The sequence below is a fragment of the Somniosus microcephalus genome, chromosome 14, assembly GCF_052327205.1.
Source record: "Somniosus microcephalus isolate GS21.2 chromosome 14, FLI_Smic_1.0, whole genome shotgun sequence".
NCBI lineage: Eukaryota > Metazoa > Chordata > Chondrichthyes > Squaliformes > Somniosidae > Somniosus > Somniosus microcephalus.
Genome location: NC_141000.1, coordinates 100726591 through 100743161, shown reverse-complemented (window position 1 = coordinate 100743161; position 16571 = coordinate 100726591). Strand labels below are relative to the sequence as shown.

The following is a 16571-nucleotide window of genomic DNA, read 5'->3' as shown; positions in this document are numbered from 1 at the left end:
TCTAGGGGAATCAAGGGATATGGAGATCGGGCGGGAAAGTGGAGTTGAGCTCGATGATCAACCATGATCTCATTGAATGGCGGAGCAGGCTCGAGGGGCCGTATGGCCTACTCCTGCTCTTATTTCTTATGTTCTTATGTTCTTATGCACATCACAACCTTATGATGCTTTAGCACAATAGTACAAAGGCAACTAACCAAGGTGGATAGATGGATTTAAGATACAGATCAGCCATAATCTTATTGAATGGCGGAGCAGGCTCGAGGGGCTGTATGGCCTACTCCATCTCTTATTTCTTATGTTCTTATGCACATCACAATCTTATGATGCTTTAGCACAATAGTACAAAGGCAACTAACCAAGGTGGATAGATGGATTTAAGATACAGATCAGCCATAATCGAATTGAATGGCGGAACAGGCTCGAGGAGCTGAATGGCCTACTCTTATTCCTGTCCTCCTATGTGCCCGCAGTGTTGAACATGTTCTGCTGACATGGTTCTCTGAGGGGACATCTGGTATGTGTTGCTGTCCTGAGGGATAGGAGTATCATGCAGCAATGACTCCTGGGTGGCTTAGTCCTCACCATCACCTTCACCACCATCCTCTTCCTCCTTCTGTGCTGCCCATTGTTGCGGTGGATCATCAGGAAGTGAGGGTAGAAGGCAAGGGTGAATGAACATTGGGATTAAGGAGACAGAGGAGTGGGGGTGGTTGCAGGGGTGGGTGTTGTGGCTGTGTAGTTTTTCATAGGGATACCAAGGCAACAGTGCAGGTGCTCAGTCAGTAACCTGGCACCAACCTCAGCATCTCCCATGGCAAGGAGTGCTTCCTCATGAGCTGCCTGGCCTTGTCCTGAAAGGGGATGAGGGGTTTAATGGTGGAGAAACCTCATCCGGAGGGCTGCCTTTGGTGAGCATTGTGCACCAATTTCTCCCGCAAAGAGATAAATAAGTGAGAGTAAGGCTGGCAGTTAAGGAGTGGCAAGTGGTATGGGAGAGGTAAAATAATAGATGTGGGGGTGTGACGGTGTCAAAGTGGAGGAAGGGGTTTTGGGGTTGTGCATATCAGTTGTATGTTAGTGGAGTTGTGTAGCCATCGTGCAGGATAGGGAGTTGGGGCAGTGCCCTCAACCAGAAACCTCTGTGAAGGTCTAGTTGTGAAAGTGCTGCTTTAAGAGGGTGAAGGTTGCATTGATGCCCAGGGGGGCCAAGGAAGAAAAGGGAACTGTGTACAGTGTGTTGCCTTGCCTGCTCTGCTGAGTATGTGGAAATTTTGGCAGCACTGTTCTGCCCGCGTTGAGGTAAGGGAACTGGCAGTCAGTTCCAGAGCCACTTCGCTCCAGATGGCATGACTGATAATTCTGGGTGACTTGGTGTCACCCAAACCCATGTATCTGTTTGTCTTGCCTTCAAAGCCCCTCCCCCCCTCCATGTGAAGGTGTATTAAAAATACTAGCAAGACATGCAGTGCAGTAATTTGAGAGAGAACAGAAAGAGCCAAGTAGTATTCCTGCCTTGCCTGCTTGTCACCTTGTGGTCTGTTGAATAGTACAGGCTGCACAGTGCAATTAAAAGGCTGCACAGAAGTTTCCTGCTGGTTCAGCTGCTTGCACTAGTTTTACACCTGTTTTATGCCAATCCATCCACCAATGGGTATCATACCCAGGAAATCTCCGTGCATTTCCTTCTAGAGACCAGTAGCGGACATAACACTTTATTAAAAATGCAACAGCAATGTAAATCACATTGCGGAAATTCTGAGCCACAATCTTGCAACTGCTAAGCACACAACTTTAGCATGAAGCAATCAGAAACGCAGCAGGAACTCAACATAGGTTATTTTTGCAAGACTGTTAATAAATAAGATGATATCGATTTGTATAAGGATAATATATCATTTGTCAGTTCTGCTTATATCTGCCTGCACTGATGGGACATATATTGTGTGGCATTTGGGTCTGAGGCTTGATGCCTCTGGCTGTTGTACTTTTCATACATCACCACTCCTTACTGTGTGTTTTCTGCATGACAGAAAACTTACTGAGCAGAAAACCTGTAACTGTGACAGCAGGTATGCACACAGTAGAGAGGATGTCAAACTACTGGGGCTGTTACCGTGCTGTGGGCATGTGCTAGAGCCTCGCAGGATGAAATGGTTATGTTCTCCACCTCTGCTATCGACCCATTCAGTGTTAAGCGCCTTGTAATATTTAAAATATGGTACCGTCCCACTGTTGTTTTAATGCTTGAAATAAAAAATAAGACAATGTTAATTAAGTAAAAGTTGGATGTAATTTAAAAAAAAATCTTAATGAAACTGACATTATGATTGATGATAATTTCAGAGATTCATCATTTTGAGTCTCCTTCAGACTTATACTTGAAGAATGGCCACTTTGGCGAAGTTCTGGAGCTCATGTAACTAGACCCTTGCGTGAGTCCACGTTTTCAAGAGAGGAGAAAATCCTGATGGAAAAAAAAGCTATTTCTAACATTTTGTTTCCAGCAATGTATTAAACCCTCAAGGCTTTCTTTCACTTTCAGTGGGACTTTAGATATCAAATTCCTTCAGTGTGATTTAAATTCAGATACATTTTGAACTCACGATAGAGTTTTTGTCTCCTGGAGTCAGCATCTGATGCATGGCTCTTCCCTCATCTGGGAACATTTGTGCTGATTGACAAGACCAAATAAAATCTAAGATTATTTACAGATTATTAAACAGGCTGACAAATTGTGTTTCTTTTAATTAGACAAATATTTTTAGAAAAAATTATGACTGTCAAGCAGACTGGGGTAATAAAATCTTGCGCAGCATGACTGTCTGGTAAATGCAGTCAACTGCACTTGTAACAATGTGCCCGTAGCGAACAATCGCATATAACAAGATACACATGGATGAGGAAGGTCATTTGGTCCATTTTAGTTCATCCGTCCAGAAAGACCTTACAGTCCTCAAGTTGCAGCATCTAGCTGTTTCTAAAATAACTCCAGGGTTTTTTCCTCCACCGCTCTGTCTGGAAGGCCAGTCCATATTTGATTATTCTTTACACGGGGAAGAATTTCCTGACATTAATCCTAAATCTGCCTTTTGCTAGTTTGGGCCTGTGTCCCCTTGTCCTACTGTTGCTTTTTAGTCTGAAGTAATTTACTCAATCTACCTTTTCCATATTATTTAGTACCTATGATTATCACCTCTTGATGCCTCCTTTCAAGGCTGAAAAGCACAGATTTCTCCAGTATTTTCTTGTACCACAGACATCTGGTTCTATGCTCATTGGCTGTTTCAACCGTGGCTCAGTGGGTAGCACCCTCGCCTCTGAGTCAGATAGGTCGTGGGTTCAAGTCCCACTTCCAGAGACTTGAGCACAAAAATCTAGTCTGACATTCCAGTGATGTGCTGAGGGAGTGCTGCACTGTCGCAGTTGCCGTCTTTCAGATGAGACGTTAAACCGAAGCCCCGTCTGCTCTCTCCGGTGGATGTAAAAGATCCCATGGCACTATTTTGAAGAAGAGCAGGGGAGTTAGCCCCAGTGTCCTAGCCAATATTTATCCCTCAATCAACACCTAAAAACAGATTATCTGGTCATTATCACATTGCTGTTTGTGGGAGCTTGCTGTGCGCAATTGGCTGCCACGTCTCCTACATTACAACAGTGGCTACACTTCAAAAATAGTACTTAATTGGCTGTAAAGCGCTTTGGGACATCTGGTGGTTGTGAAAGGTGCTATATAAATGCAATTCTTTCTTCTCTTCTCCAGCAGCTGTGTCTTGGTGACTAGTACTTGACATGTAGTCTGACCAGAGCACTGTACACTGTTTGAGCATGACTTGTGTGCTACTGTATTAGTTACATAGTCCAGCATTCCATTGATTGCTACTCTGCAGTGGTTGGACACCTGGGGGGAAAAATTCAGTATTGCCCCATTTGGGGCGCCATTATCGGCCGTGCGCAAAGTTTAGTGCCTGGCGCTAATTATCTTAGCTTTTATCGCCCCTGGAGGTGATTGGAGCGCTAAATCAGGCACCTCACACCTGTCTTAAGGCGCAAAGGCCGAGGAGCGAGGCGCTACCTCAGAGCGCTGGCGAAGCAAGGAAGGGCAAATCAAAATAAACCTGCAAAGTGCTGCTCAGTACTCAAAACTCCTTCACACAGCGTTGAATCTCTCCAGAAGTCTCTCTCTCTCTCTCTCAGAATGCGTGGTGCAAAAATGTCACCGACAAAAAAAGGCAGGAAGCGGTCGCCTTTAAATAGCGCTCCCCCAGTCCCTTTCTGACTGCAAAATGCTCCCCTCAACCTGTCGTTGCTAGCGGCAGGCGGTATGGCAGGGGGCGCCACTCAATATCCAGTCCGGGGCACTAATGGGGCGTTGCGCACTCGACTGATATCACGATCTGCTGGCGCAGGGGATCATGGCGGTAGTGTTTAGCGCTGCCACAAAATGTCTAGTTAATTTCGCGAGCGGCGCAAACATCGCCACGCCTGGGCGCTAGTTGCTTTGCGCCCCATTAGCGCCTTCTTAAGGCACTAATGGGAGGTGCAAACAACTGAATTTTCCCCCCCTGGTGCCTCGGGAACTGCGTCCAACCTGAGTTCAGTGCCTTCAGGAAAGAAGTAGAGAAAATTGGAAGAGAAGGGTTAAGAACAAATTGAAAGCTTTAGTAAATAAGATCTGCAATTGCTACAAACTAGATTATAACTCTTCAATATTAATATCAAAACAAAGATTAACAGAGTCCAGATGGAGTGAGTGAATGGCAATAATAATAGATGTCAAAATATGAAATTACCATTCTAATCATTCAATTTTTAACTCAGGATATTGTGCTCTATCTACGGCACCTGAGAGTTAAGCTAACTGATCCTTTAGAAAACTAGCACAGCGAACAAGCAGATGGGATGGATGAATGTTGCGTTTTATATAGATCATAAAATTAAGAATTCTATGCAGTTAATACTCAGACAGATGTTCATGTCTATGTCAGCAAAACAATATAATCTTGTAATGGTGACAATTAAGATTCTGAATTACATAAAAGCTCCAAAGGAAATTAATTTTTTGGCACAATGGCCCAGAAATTGGATCGTGCCACACTCATTTTTCAGGCACGAAACAGGGACCTAAGCATCCAATATGGCAGGTGATGTGTGTGTGCCCATTTCATGCCAGAAGTGCCCACCCACCAGATTGGATTTGGCGCCCCCGTAGGTATCCAGGACATGTGCCAGATGTATTGAAGAACCTCATTATAATATTAAAATAATGGCCCTATGCTGGTTGTAGGACACTTATGTGAAATTGGTCTGCCCCAGCACCTGACTCACCATGTGATAAACTCACCTAGGAGGGGGAGCACCAGCGTACTTAGCATTTCCTGGTGTATGCCCATCAGCCTTTGTCAGTAGTCTGGGCCCTCGAAGTCAGCAGCTGAGTTCTCTACAGCAGGGCTAGAATGCAATCTCACCCTGTGGCGAGCTGGGACCTGTGCCATTCTATCCCCCTGCCCCACTTCCTGCACATTTGTGCCCAGTGATTCATCATGCAAAGACCCTTCCTCTAGCCTACCCTCCACCATACGCATGGTGCTAGTTTCTGAGCTGCTGTTTGCTATGGTCAGATCGAGTGACGCTGCTGCATATTCAGGAAGGCTGCCCTCCTCTTCTTGAACTGGCACAGGGGCCTTGACTTTTTCCGCACCTGAACTGAAAGGCTTCACAGGTTTCAACAGAGCAGATGTACCCATTGAAAAGCTATGTTTGACACTGAGAGTGACAACACAAATAGTGTTCACAGTAAATAAAATAGATATAGGAAACTGGTATTCACTTTATATAATGGGGGGAGGTGTACATTAGTAATAATGGGCTCAGTTTTACAGCATGCGGATGTTCGGGATAGTTAGGAAGGGGATAATATTAGTCATTTACCATAAAGCACAAGCATGAAATTTGCCGATTTTGTGTTCATAGTGTTACCACCCAATCAAAAATAACATGAAGTCATGCAAGCTGCACAGCTTAACGAAGAGAAACAACCTACTTAGCCATGTCAGTGGGGGGAATTTGAACCGAAAAAAGTAGGTGGATTAGGAGCGCGGGGTAGTTAAAAATCGGAATCCCGACCTGAACCCACCTCCAACCCACCCACTTCCGGTTTTAACAAAGGCGGAACAGGAGTGGGGAGCCAGCCCGTTGCCAGGAGACAGGACGTCAATTTAAATATTATAACGAGGTGGGAAGCCTCTTTAACCTCTATTTTTTTTTTAACTGTAGCTGGTCGGGTTTTACATACCTCGCAAAACCCAGCAGTTACAGCAAGACGGGACTGCTGCATCCAGGAGATAAGTGCCTTTATACCTACCTCCTGGATCCAGGGTCCCCGCCTAACCTAACCCTGCAATCGGCGACCCCCTCACGAGGCCTCTGATTGCCCCCTGCACCGATGATGCTGAGGCCGGCCCCTATCTTCTCTCCCCACCTCCCCACCAATGGGGGAAGTTTACTGGGGGGGTCAGTGGGCACGATCAGTGGCGGGCCAGGTGGGAAAGTGGTTTCCTTTGACAGCGGGTCAGGACCCCACTGTCAACCCGCTGTCACGCCTTTTCCAAATGTCGGGTCTGTCAGCGCTGAGCAGACCCGACACGCAGCAGCGGGGGAGGCAATTCAGGCCATTATGATCTTGTTAACAGAGGATTAAGAACTATTTTCAGCTCACCTTCAGAGTTTACCAGGTCGCCCATGGGGTCCACGCTGCTTGGGGATCACGTCAGGTAAGCAGGGTGGGAGTTGTATGACCATGGAATCATATCATTGCTTGACAGCTGCAAATGTGCTATAAAAGCTCCCATCTCACAGCTATTCACTTTCCAAGGTCAGAAGCTGTTGCTTACTGCATTTGAAAGACAGATTGAGCTTTATGCAGGTTGCAAGTGTTTGGAGCAAACTCTGTATCCAGTGTCACCTCATTGGAACAACCTCTCTCACCATTCTGTCATATCAAGTTCACCTGCCATCTAATACATCAGAATGGTTATGGTTTATACTATCTCACCTTGATCCTCAGAATCTGACCATGATCAACCCCAACACCAGCAGCATCAGGCACACCAGCAGCACCAACAACCACACCAACCTTCTCCGCAATCAACTGATGCTGCACAGGACACATGGCATCAGCACCCGAGCACATTACTGCCCAGGAGGCCAGGGATGGCCTCACCATGGTCAGATTTACTTCACTTTACGCTGTACACCCTGGCTACCACATGATGTGCCATGTTGGCACCACCCCACACCAACACCATAAAGCATTCCTACAATGCCCAAGCTATTCCTTTCACACATATCACCATTGAGGGGGGTGCCATTATGTCTCACCATTCACTGTAACTCACTAAGCCACTTCCAAAGGTGCATACAAATCTGTCCAAGAACGCAAAGTGTTCAAAATAAAGGTTTCAATGTTTGACAGTACATTAACAGAAACTTTACATGGACATTGCATAAAACACCCAAGTGCCTACCCTTGTGTGTTGTTAGTTGGTATGCTTGCACTTGGATGAGGGTGAGTGTGAGGGGTGGCTAGTGAGATGGGGAAGTGACGATGTAGATAGAGAGGGATGAGTGGAGGTGCAAGGTAAGTTGGTGTGAGTAAGGATGTGCAGGAGTAGGGTAGGGAAGGCAGAGTGATGGGGATGTGATGAGTGGCACAGCAGGATGAGGTTGAGTGTAGTTTTGTACTAACGTTTTGTGATCTACTGAGATCATTGAAATGTTTGCGCCACTGCAGCCTGGTCCTCCTGACGACATCCCTGCTTGTGCCCTCCTGTGCAATGTACAACCAGGGTAGGTCTCTTCCGCCCATGGGAAGGGAGGGGAACCTCCCTGTGTGCTGTGACTCCCTCCATAAGCATATGGAGGGAGTCATGGGAGAGCCTGGGTACAGCTGTGCACCTCAGTGCAGTGCTCGTCAGTGTTTGCAGCACCTCAATGCTGTAGAACACTGACAGCACAAATGTCTACATCAATTTGCGCATGGTCCCTTTAAGGAAACCGGCTGATGACGCGTCATCAAATGACGTCACCAGACCCCCTTCCTTCAATTAGCTGGTAAACGCGCTGGGCGGGCTTATGAAGACCAATCAGGGGAAAATCATTTTGGACAGCGGGCTGGAGCCAACAGCGAGGCCGGGACCCACCACCGACGTCACCTGTTATGGACCTGCCGAGGTTGGGGAAATCCAGCCCAATGATCCTGAGGCTGGCACTGATCCTCCGGTGGCCGGCCACGTTCTTCCCTCCCCCCCCCACTCCCCGATCTTCCAGCCTTGATCCTCTCTTCCCCCCCTTTCCCTCGATCCTCCAGAGGCCGACCCCGGCTCCTAGCCGATCCCTCCCTCCCTCCTCTGTGCGGCCTAGTGCCGTAGGCTGACCTCTCCATCTGGCTGGCTGTGGGTGGGAAACAGAGGCCTCACATGCAAATCAGGGCCTGCCGTTAAAGTCGGCAGGGCCTGTGGAAATCCCGTTCTCCCGGGTTTCCCACCCACATCAGAGCGCCCCTGCCCCCAACCCGCCTTCCCCATTAAAATCCAGCCCAATGTGTCAGACATAACCGCATGCCAGGAAAAAAGAAAGACTTGCATTTATGTAGCGCCTTTCACGACCTCAGGACCAAGCGTTTTACAGCCTATTAAGTACTTTTGCAGTGTAGCCGCTGTTTGTAGGAAATGCGGCAGCCAAATTGCGCACAGCAAGGTCCCACAAACAGCAATGTGATATTGACCAGATAATCTGTTTTTAATGATGTTGATTGAGGGATAAATATTGGCCAGGACACTAGCGATAACTCCCCTGCTCTTTTTTGCAATAGTGCCATGGGATCTTTTAAGTCCACCTGAGAGAGCAGACGGGGCCTCGGTTTAATATCTCATCCAAAAGACGGCACCTCCGACAGTGCAGCGCTCCCTCAGCATTGCACTGGAGCGCCAGCCTAGCTTTATGTGCTCAAGTCTCTGGAGTGCGTACTCTAGATTGCCACTTTGGAGGTGTTGTCTTTCAGATGAGGCGTTTAACAGAGGCCCCATCCACCCTCTCGGTTGGTGGTAAAAGATCCTATAGCACTTTTCAAAGAAGAGCAGGGGAGTTCTCCTGGTATCCTGGCCAACACTTATCCTTCACCCAACAGCATCAAAAACAGACCATCTGGTCATGTATCTCATTGCTGCTTGTGGACATTGCTGTGCACAAATGGGTTGCTGCATTTCCTATATTAAGACAATGACTACGCGTCAAAAATTAAATTGTAGTCACTGTTGTAATGTAAACAAATTATGTACAGAAAGATCCTTAAAAAAACACAGCAATAAGATAAATAACATGGTAATCTGTTTCAGCGATCTTGGCTGAGCGACAAATATTGCCCAGGAGACTGGGAGAACTCCCCTGCTCTTTGAATAGTGCTGTGGGATATTTTGCATCCACTTGAACTGGCAGACTTGGTTTGATGTCTCATCCGAAGAACAGCATCTCCGATAGTGCAGCACTCCCTCAGTACTGCACTGACATCTCTCAGAAACTTCTCGAAGCACTTATAAATAATATATATATATAATAATGAATTACTTTGAAGTGTTGTTATGTACTCATTGGGCTGGGTTTTCCTAATCCCCCCACCTGGGTTGGGGTGGGACTTCCGCCTCACACCCTGATGCCGCTGTAACCCCGGCCCAGGTTTCTCCTTGGGACTTGATACTTATGTAGGGAGGGTTCCTGGCGCGATCTCTGCAGCCAAGAGGTAACCTGCTGCTGCTGAGGAGGAAGATGCAGCACTGGTGTAAGACGACACCCATTGCAGCACCAGAAGAAGAGGAAGCCAATTTAAAGTGGGTTACAGATAAAGAATTCAGTGCCTTAGGTGTTAACCAACAAGCCATTTAGAAGGATTATCTGTAGGAGTAGGACTACAAAATCCAGGTCTATTATGACCATTTCCAGGACCATTGAAGGTCAGCTGGAGTATTTTTCTAATGGAGTAGAGCTGTTAAGCCCTTAGTTGAAATAGACCATAGTGGCCCTCGGGTGTGATGATTTCATGATCGTAACTAATTTGCAGCAAGCAATTAAACTGCTCAAATGCATTTTACAGAATCCAACATGGGTTTTATTTTTACTTCAGTACGAGCTATTGTTGCTATCACTGTTTTATGGCTTAAAAAGTAGCCAGAATAGATTTATTGCATTATAAGAAGCTTAGGGACATTTTTCAAATTTTACAGATAATTAGAGATAGTCGTAAAATACGAAGAACTGGAGCTTCTGCAAGTGAGCCCATGCGGCATGACTCCATGCCACCTCAGGGTCCTAGTTTTGCTACATGCAAACATAATGACATACCCTGTTCCTATAATAGATATATGATACTTCAAAGAGGGATGCTGGAGTGCCCCCTGGGTTTAAACCGTCTGCATAATAGGTGGTGCTCAAATAAGTAGTGAATCAAAATTTGTCAATAATTCAATGGTAGCAGATTGTTTAGTTCAAACAGTGAGTTCATTTATCTACTGTTGAATGGAGGCATCTGTGTTTAGATTAGACTCTTAAATCTAGTGCTCTTGAAAAAATTGAGGCAAGCTTGCAGGTGCATGAATGGGGACATTTTCCCAATTTTCTATTTTGCTAATTTCTCCCTTCCTCTCCTGAACAGCAATAACAAAAACTTGCATTTATATAGCGCCTTTAAAATAGTAAAACATCCCAAGGTGATTCACAGCAGCATTATCAAACATAATTTGACACCGAGCTACATAAAGAGATGTTAGGACTGGTGACAAAAAGCTTGGTCAAAGAGTTAGGTTTTAAGGAGGAGAGAGAGGCAGAGAGGTTTAGGGAGTATATTCCAGAGATTAGGGCCTAGGCAGCTGAAGGCACGGCCGCCAGTGGAAGGGCGAAGGGAGTCGGGGATGCGCAAGAAACTAGATTTGGAGAAGCGCAGATATCTCGGAGGGTTGTAGGGCTGGAGGAGGTTACAGAGATAGGGAGGGGCAACAATTCCATTTTGGGGCATTCATGCATGCTGATCGCCGACTGATACCTTACCAAAAGGCCCATTATTCACATATGAGCAGGGAATTCAACCATGGGGGGACATCAATGCAACAATCCTGTCTGGACATATGCACATCCAGCACAGATCACGGGATAAAAATAAGGAGTGGGTGGATCCTGGTTGATTTTCTCTTCCCTAAAGAAAGAAAGAATTTGCCTTTGATAAAGTGCCACATAATAGGCTTGCCAGCAAAGTTGAAGCCCCTGGAATAGAAACATAGAAACATAGAAGATAGGAGCAGGAGTAGGCCATTCGGCCCCTCGAGCCTGCTCTGCCATTCAATGAGATCATGGCTGATCATCCAAATTCAGTACCCTGTCCCTGCCTTCTCCCTATATCCCTTGATCCCTTTAGCCTCAAGAAATATATCCAACTCTTTCTTGAATATATTTAATGAACTGGCCTCCACCACCCTCTGTGGCAGAGAATTCCACAGGTTCACCACTCTCTGGGTGAAGAAATTCCTCCTCATTTCAGTCCTAAATGGCTTACCCCTTATCCTTAGACTATGACCCCTGGTTCTGGACTCCCCGGCCATCAGAAACATCCTTTCTGCATCTAGTCTGTCCAGACCTGACAGAATTTTATAGGTTTCGATGAGATCCCCTCTCAATCTTCTAAACTCCAGTGAGTATAAGTCCAATTGACACAATCTCTCCTCGTACGTCATTCCTGCCATCCCAGGTATCAGCCTGGTGAATCTTCGCTGCACTCCCTCCATGGCAAGAACGTCCTTCCTCAGGTAAGGTGACCAAAACTGCACACAATATTCAAGGTGCGGTCTCACCAAGGCCCTGTACAACGGCAGCAAGACATCCTTGTTCTTGTACTCGAACCCTCTTGCTACGAAGGCCAACATACCATTTGCCTTCTTAACCGCCTGCTGCACCTGCATGCTTACCTTCAGCGACTGGTGCACAAGAACACCCAGGTCTCTTTGCACTTCCCCTTCTCCCAATCTATTGCCATTCAAATAATAATCTGCCTTCCTGTTTTTGCCACCAAAGTGGATAACCTCACATTTATCCACATTATAGTGCATTTGCCATGTTTCTGCCCAATCACCCAACCTGTCCAAATCGTACTGGAGTTTCATGACATCCTCCTCACAGCATACCCTCCCACCCAGCTTTGTGTCATCTGCAAATTTGGAGATATTACATCCAATTCCCTCGTCCAGATCATTAATATATATTGTGAACAGCTGGGGTCCTAGGACCGATCCTTGCGGTACCCCACTAGTCACTGCCTGCCACTCGGAAAATGACCCGTTTTTAAAAGGGACAGTGGCAGCATGGATACGAAATTGGTTAAATGACAGGAAACAGAGAGTAGTGGTGAAGGGTTGTTTTTCGGACTGGAGGAAGGTACACAGTGGTGTTCCCCAGGGGTCGATACTAGGACCACTGCTTTTCTTGAAAGAACATAGAAACAGAAAAAGAGGAGCAGGAGTAGGCCATTCGGCCCTTCGAGCCTGCTCTGCCATTCAATATGATCATGGCTGATCCTCTATCTCAATACCATATTCCCCCTCTCTCCCCATACCTCTTGATGCCTTTTGTGTCTATGATATATATTAATGACTTGGACTTGGGTGTACAAAATTTGCAGATGACACAAAACTTGGAAGTATAGTGAACAGTGAGGAGGATAGTGATAGACTTCAGGAGGACATAGACAAGCTGATGGAATGGGCAGACACGTGGCAGATGAAATTTAACGCAGAAAAGTGCAAAGTGATACAATTTGGTAGGAAGAACGAGGAGAGGCAATATAAACTAAAGGGTACAATTCTAAAGTGGGTGCATGAACAGAGAGACCTGGGGGTATATGTGCACAAAGTGCTGAAGGTGGCAGGGCAGGTTGAGAAAGCGGTTAAAAAAGCATACGGGATCCTGGGCTTCTTAAATAGAGTACAAAAGCAAGGAAGTTATGATTAAACGTTATAAAACACTAGTTTGGCCTCAACTGGAGTATTGTGTCCATTTCTGGGCACCGCACTTTAGGAAGGATGTGAGGGCCTTAGAGAGGGTACAGAAAAGATTTTTTAAAATGGTTCCAGTGATGAGGGACTTCAGTTACATGGATAGACTGGAGAAGCTGGGGTTGTTCTCCTTAGAGCAGAGAAGATTGAGAGGAGATTTGATAGAGGTGTTCAAAATCATGAGGGGATTCTAGACAGAGTAGATAGAGAGAAGCTGTTCCCATTGGCAGAAGGGTCGAGAACCAGAGGACACAGATTTAAGGTGATTGGCAGAAGAACCAAAGGCGACACGAGGAAAATCTTTTTTACGCAGCGAGTGGTTAGGATCTGGAATACACTGCCTGAGAGGGTGGTGGAGGCAGATTCAATCGTGGCTTTCAAAAGGGAATTGGATAAGTACCTGAAGGAATTTTTTTTTGCAGGGCTACGGGGAAAGGGCAGGGGAGTTGGACTAGCTGAAGTGCTCTTGCAGTGAGCCGGCATGGGCTCGACGGGCCGAATGGCCTCCTTCTGTGCTGTAACCATTCTATGATTCTATGATTTTCCGAACATCTAACCTCTTCAACTACACCTTTAGTTACCTATCCTAACACTTTTGCCTCTAGTTTCAGCTGTGGCTCAGTTGGTAGCATCCTTGCCTCTGCGTGAGAAGGTTGTGGGTTCAAGTCTCGCTCCAGTGACTTGAGCAAAAAAATCCAGGCTGACACCCCAGGGCGAGTACTGCACTGTCGGAGTTGCTGCCTTTTGGATGAGATGTTAAACCGAGGCCCCATCTGCTCTCTCAGGTGGATGTAAAAGATCCCATGGCACTATTTCAAAGAAGAGCTGGGCAGTTATCTCCGGTGTCCTGGCTAATATTTATCCCTCAATCAATATAACTGTCATAAATCGCAACTTCTACAAGAAGTAACTCAGGAAGTACTACTGGACGGCCAGCTGAGGGCGCCGTCCGAGGAGTATAAATACTCGGGCGTGGGCCCAACTTGGCCAGAGACAATCTGGAAACAGGAAGCTAGTGACTACTAACTAGACCTCCATGTTTTGTTACAAGTCGATTAAAGCCTTGCTTTATGTTCAACCAAGGGCGTAGTGAGTCTTTATTACGTCAATAACAAAAACAGATTATCTGGTCATTATCACATTGCTGTTTGTGGGAGCTTGCTGTGCACAAATTGGCTGCCGCATTTCCTACATTACAACCGTGACTACACTTCAAAAGTACTTTATTGACTGTAAAGCACTTTGGGACATCCTGAGGTCGTAAAAGGCGCTATATAAATGCAAGTCTTTCTTTTCTTTCCCCAGGTTTAAATGAGTACATTTAAACACTTCTATTCAAAGTGTAATTGAATGCTAGCTGAGTGAGTTGGAGTCATGGGGGACAAACAATATATTCTTGAAAATATTCTTGATTTCTTTTATTCTTATTAATAGAATAAGAACAGGTTATAGGGGAGATTTTCCTGGATTTGAGCCCAGATACATTGGGTTAATTGAGCAAAGTGAATATCAGAAGATCAGGCAGGTCACAGCACATGTCTGAAAAGAAACCTGCCTGATTTTCCTCCATTTTAATTAATGGAAGGGAATTCAGGCACATGTGTGCTCCAACCTGTCCGATTTTCCAATATTCACTGAGCTCAGGGGATCCGGTGCGCCCTGGTGCAGACCAAGGAAAATCTCACCTTATAATGTGGAACTCGCTACCACAAGGAGTAGTTGAGGCGAATAAGATCGAGGCATTCAAAGAGAAGCTAGATAAACACATGAGGGAGAAAGGAATAGAAAGCTATGCTAATAGGGTTAGATGAAGACAGGTGGGAGGAGATCCGTGTGGAGCATAAACACGGGCATAGGCCAGTTGGGCCAAAGGGCCTATTTCTCTACATTCTATGTAATTCTATGTAAAATGAGAACATATTGGTAATCAGAGAATGCTGACAAACTGGACTTCTTCCTAATTCTTGAATGTTTTCCCCCAATTCTGCAGAATTGACAGTTCACGAAGAAAATCAGCGAAAAAGTTTAACAGGAACAAGCGTCGTCAAGTACAGGGAGTGAACCTGTCCAACTATACCGTTTCATCATTACTGCCAGCTGACACTGGAAAAGTGGCTAATGTATATCTCAACAATGAACAGAAGCACCTTGAAACCTCTGAAGGACCACAGTCACTGCTGGATAATACTGTCATTCCAAGCAGAGATATTCCATGATCAGACTATCTAAAATCTGTAATAAAGTTCCAATTCTCAGGAATGGGGAAAACCTGTTGTATCACAATATTTAGCATTGTAGTAAAAAAAAAATCACGTTGACATGAATCAGTCATTCATGAAAGAAAGACTTATGAAATAATACTGAGCGGCCTACCGGTGGCGCTGTCCAGGGAGAGTATAAATACTCGGGCACGGGCCCAGCTTGTGCAGGACATTCTTAACAGGAATTAGTGAAGGACACAACTAGACCTCCATGTTGTAAAACAGTTGATTAAAGCTTTGTTTAACGCTTAGACCAAGTGCCAAGTAGTTTTCTTATGTCACACGTTATGAATCATTCATGTTTGTCTTAATAGTTCACTGGATTCTTCGAATACATAATAGTACACATTTATGGGTTAAAATTGCACTATGTAACATTACATAAGAACATAAGAAATAGGAACAGGAGTCGGCCATTCGGCCCCTCGAGCCTGTCCTGCCATTCAATAAGATCATGGCTGATCTGATCTTGGTCTCAACACCACTTTCCCGCCCGCTCCCCATAGCCCTTGACTCCCCTGTAGCTCAAAACTCTGTCTATCTCTGCCTTGAATATATTCAATGACTCCACCTCCACAGCTCCCTGGGGTAGAGAATCCCAAAGATTCACGACCCTCAGAGAAGAAATTCCTCCTCATCTCCATTTTAAATGGGCGACCCCTTATCCTGAAATTGAGCCCCCTAGTTCTAGATTCCCCCACGAGGGGAAACATCCTCCCTGCATCTACCCTGTCAAGCCCCCTCAGAATCTTATATGTTTCAATGAGATCACCTCTCATTCTTCTGAACTCCAATGAGTATAGGCCCAACCTGCTCAACCTTTCTTCATAAGACCAATATGTCGAGGAACCAACCAGAGATCAGGCCATCTTAGACTGGGTATTATGTAACGAGAAAGGATTAATTAGCAATCTTGCTGTACGAGGCCCCTTGGGTCAGAGCGATCATAATATGATAGAATTCTTCATTAAGATGGAGAATGAAGTAGTTGACTCAGAGACTAGGGTCCTAAATTTAAATAAAGGAAATTACGATGGTCTGAGGAGCGAGTTGGGTAGGATTGATTGGGGAATGTCACTCAAAGGGTTGACGGTGGATAGGCAATGGCAAACATTCAAAGACCTAATGGATGAACTACAGAATTTGTTCATCCCAGTTTGGCATAAAAATAAAACAAAAAAGGTGACTCAACCGTGGCTAACAAGGGAAATTAGGGTTA

General features: G+C 45.6%; 1 protein-coding gene across 1 annotated transcript in view; it reads left to right on the top strand.

Moving 5' to 3' along the window:
• The window catches only part of LOC147107762 (uncharacterized), a 58566-nt gene extending 42973 nt beyond the window's left edge, over positions 1–15593 (top strand). Inside the window, exon 3 of the mRNA XM_086007429.1 lies at positions 15082–15593. Coding sequence (XP_085863555.1) covers positions 15082–15307 — 226 coding nt within the window. The 3' untranslated portion in view covers positions 15308–15593. The remainder of the gene's footprint in view (positions 1–15081) is intronic.
• Positions 15594–16571: the final 978 nt, after the last annotated feature.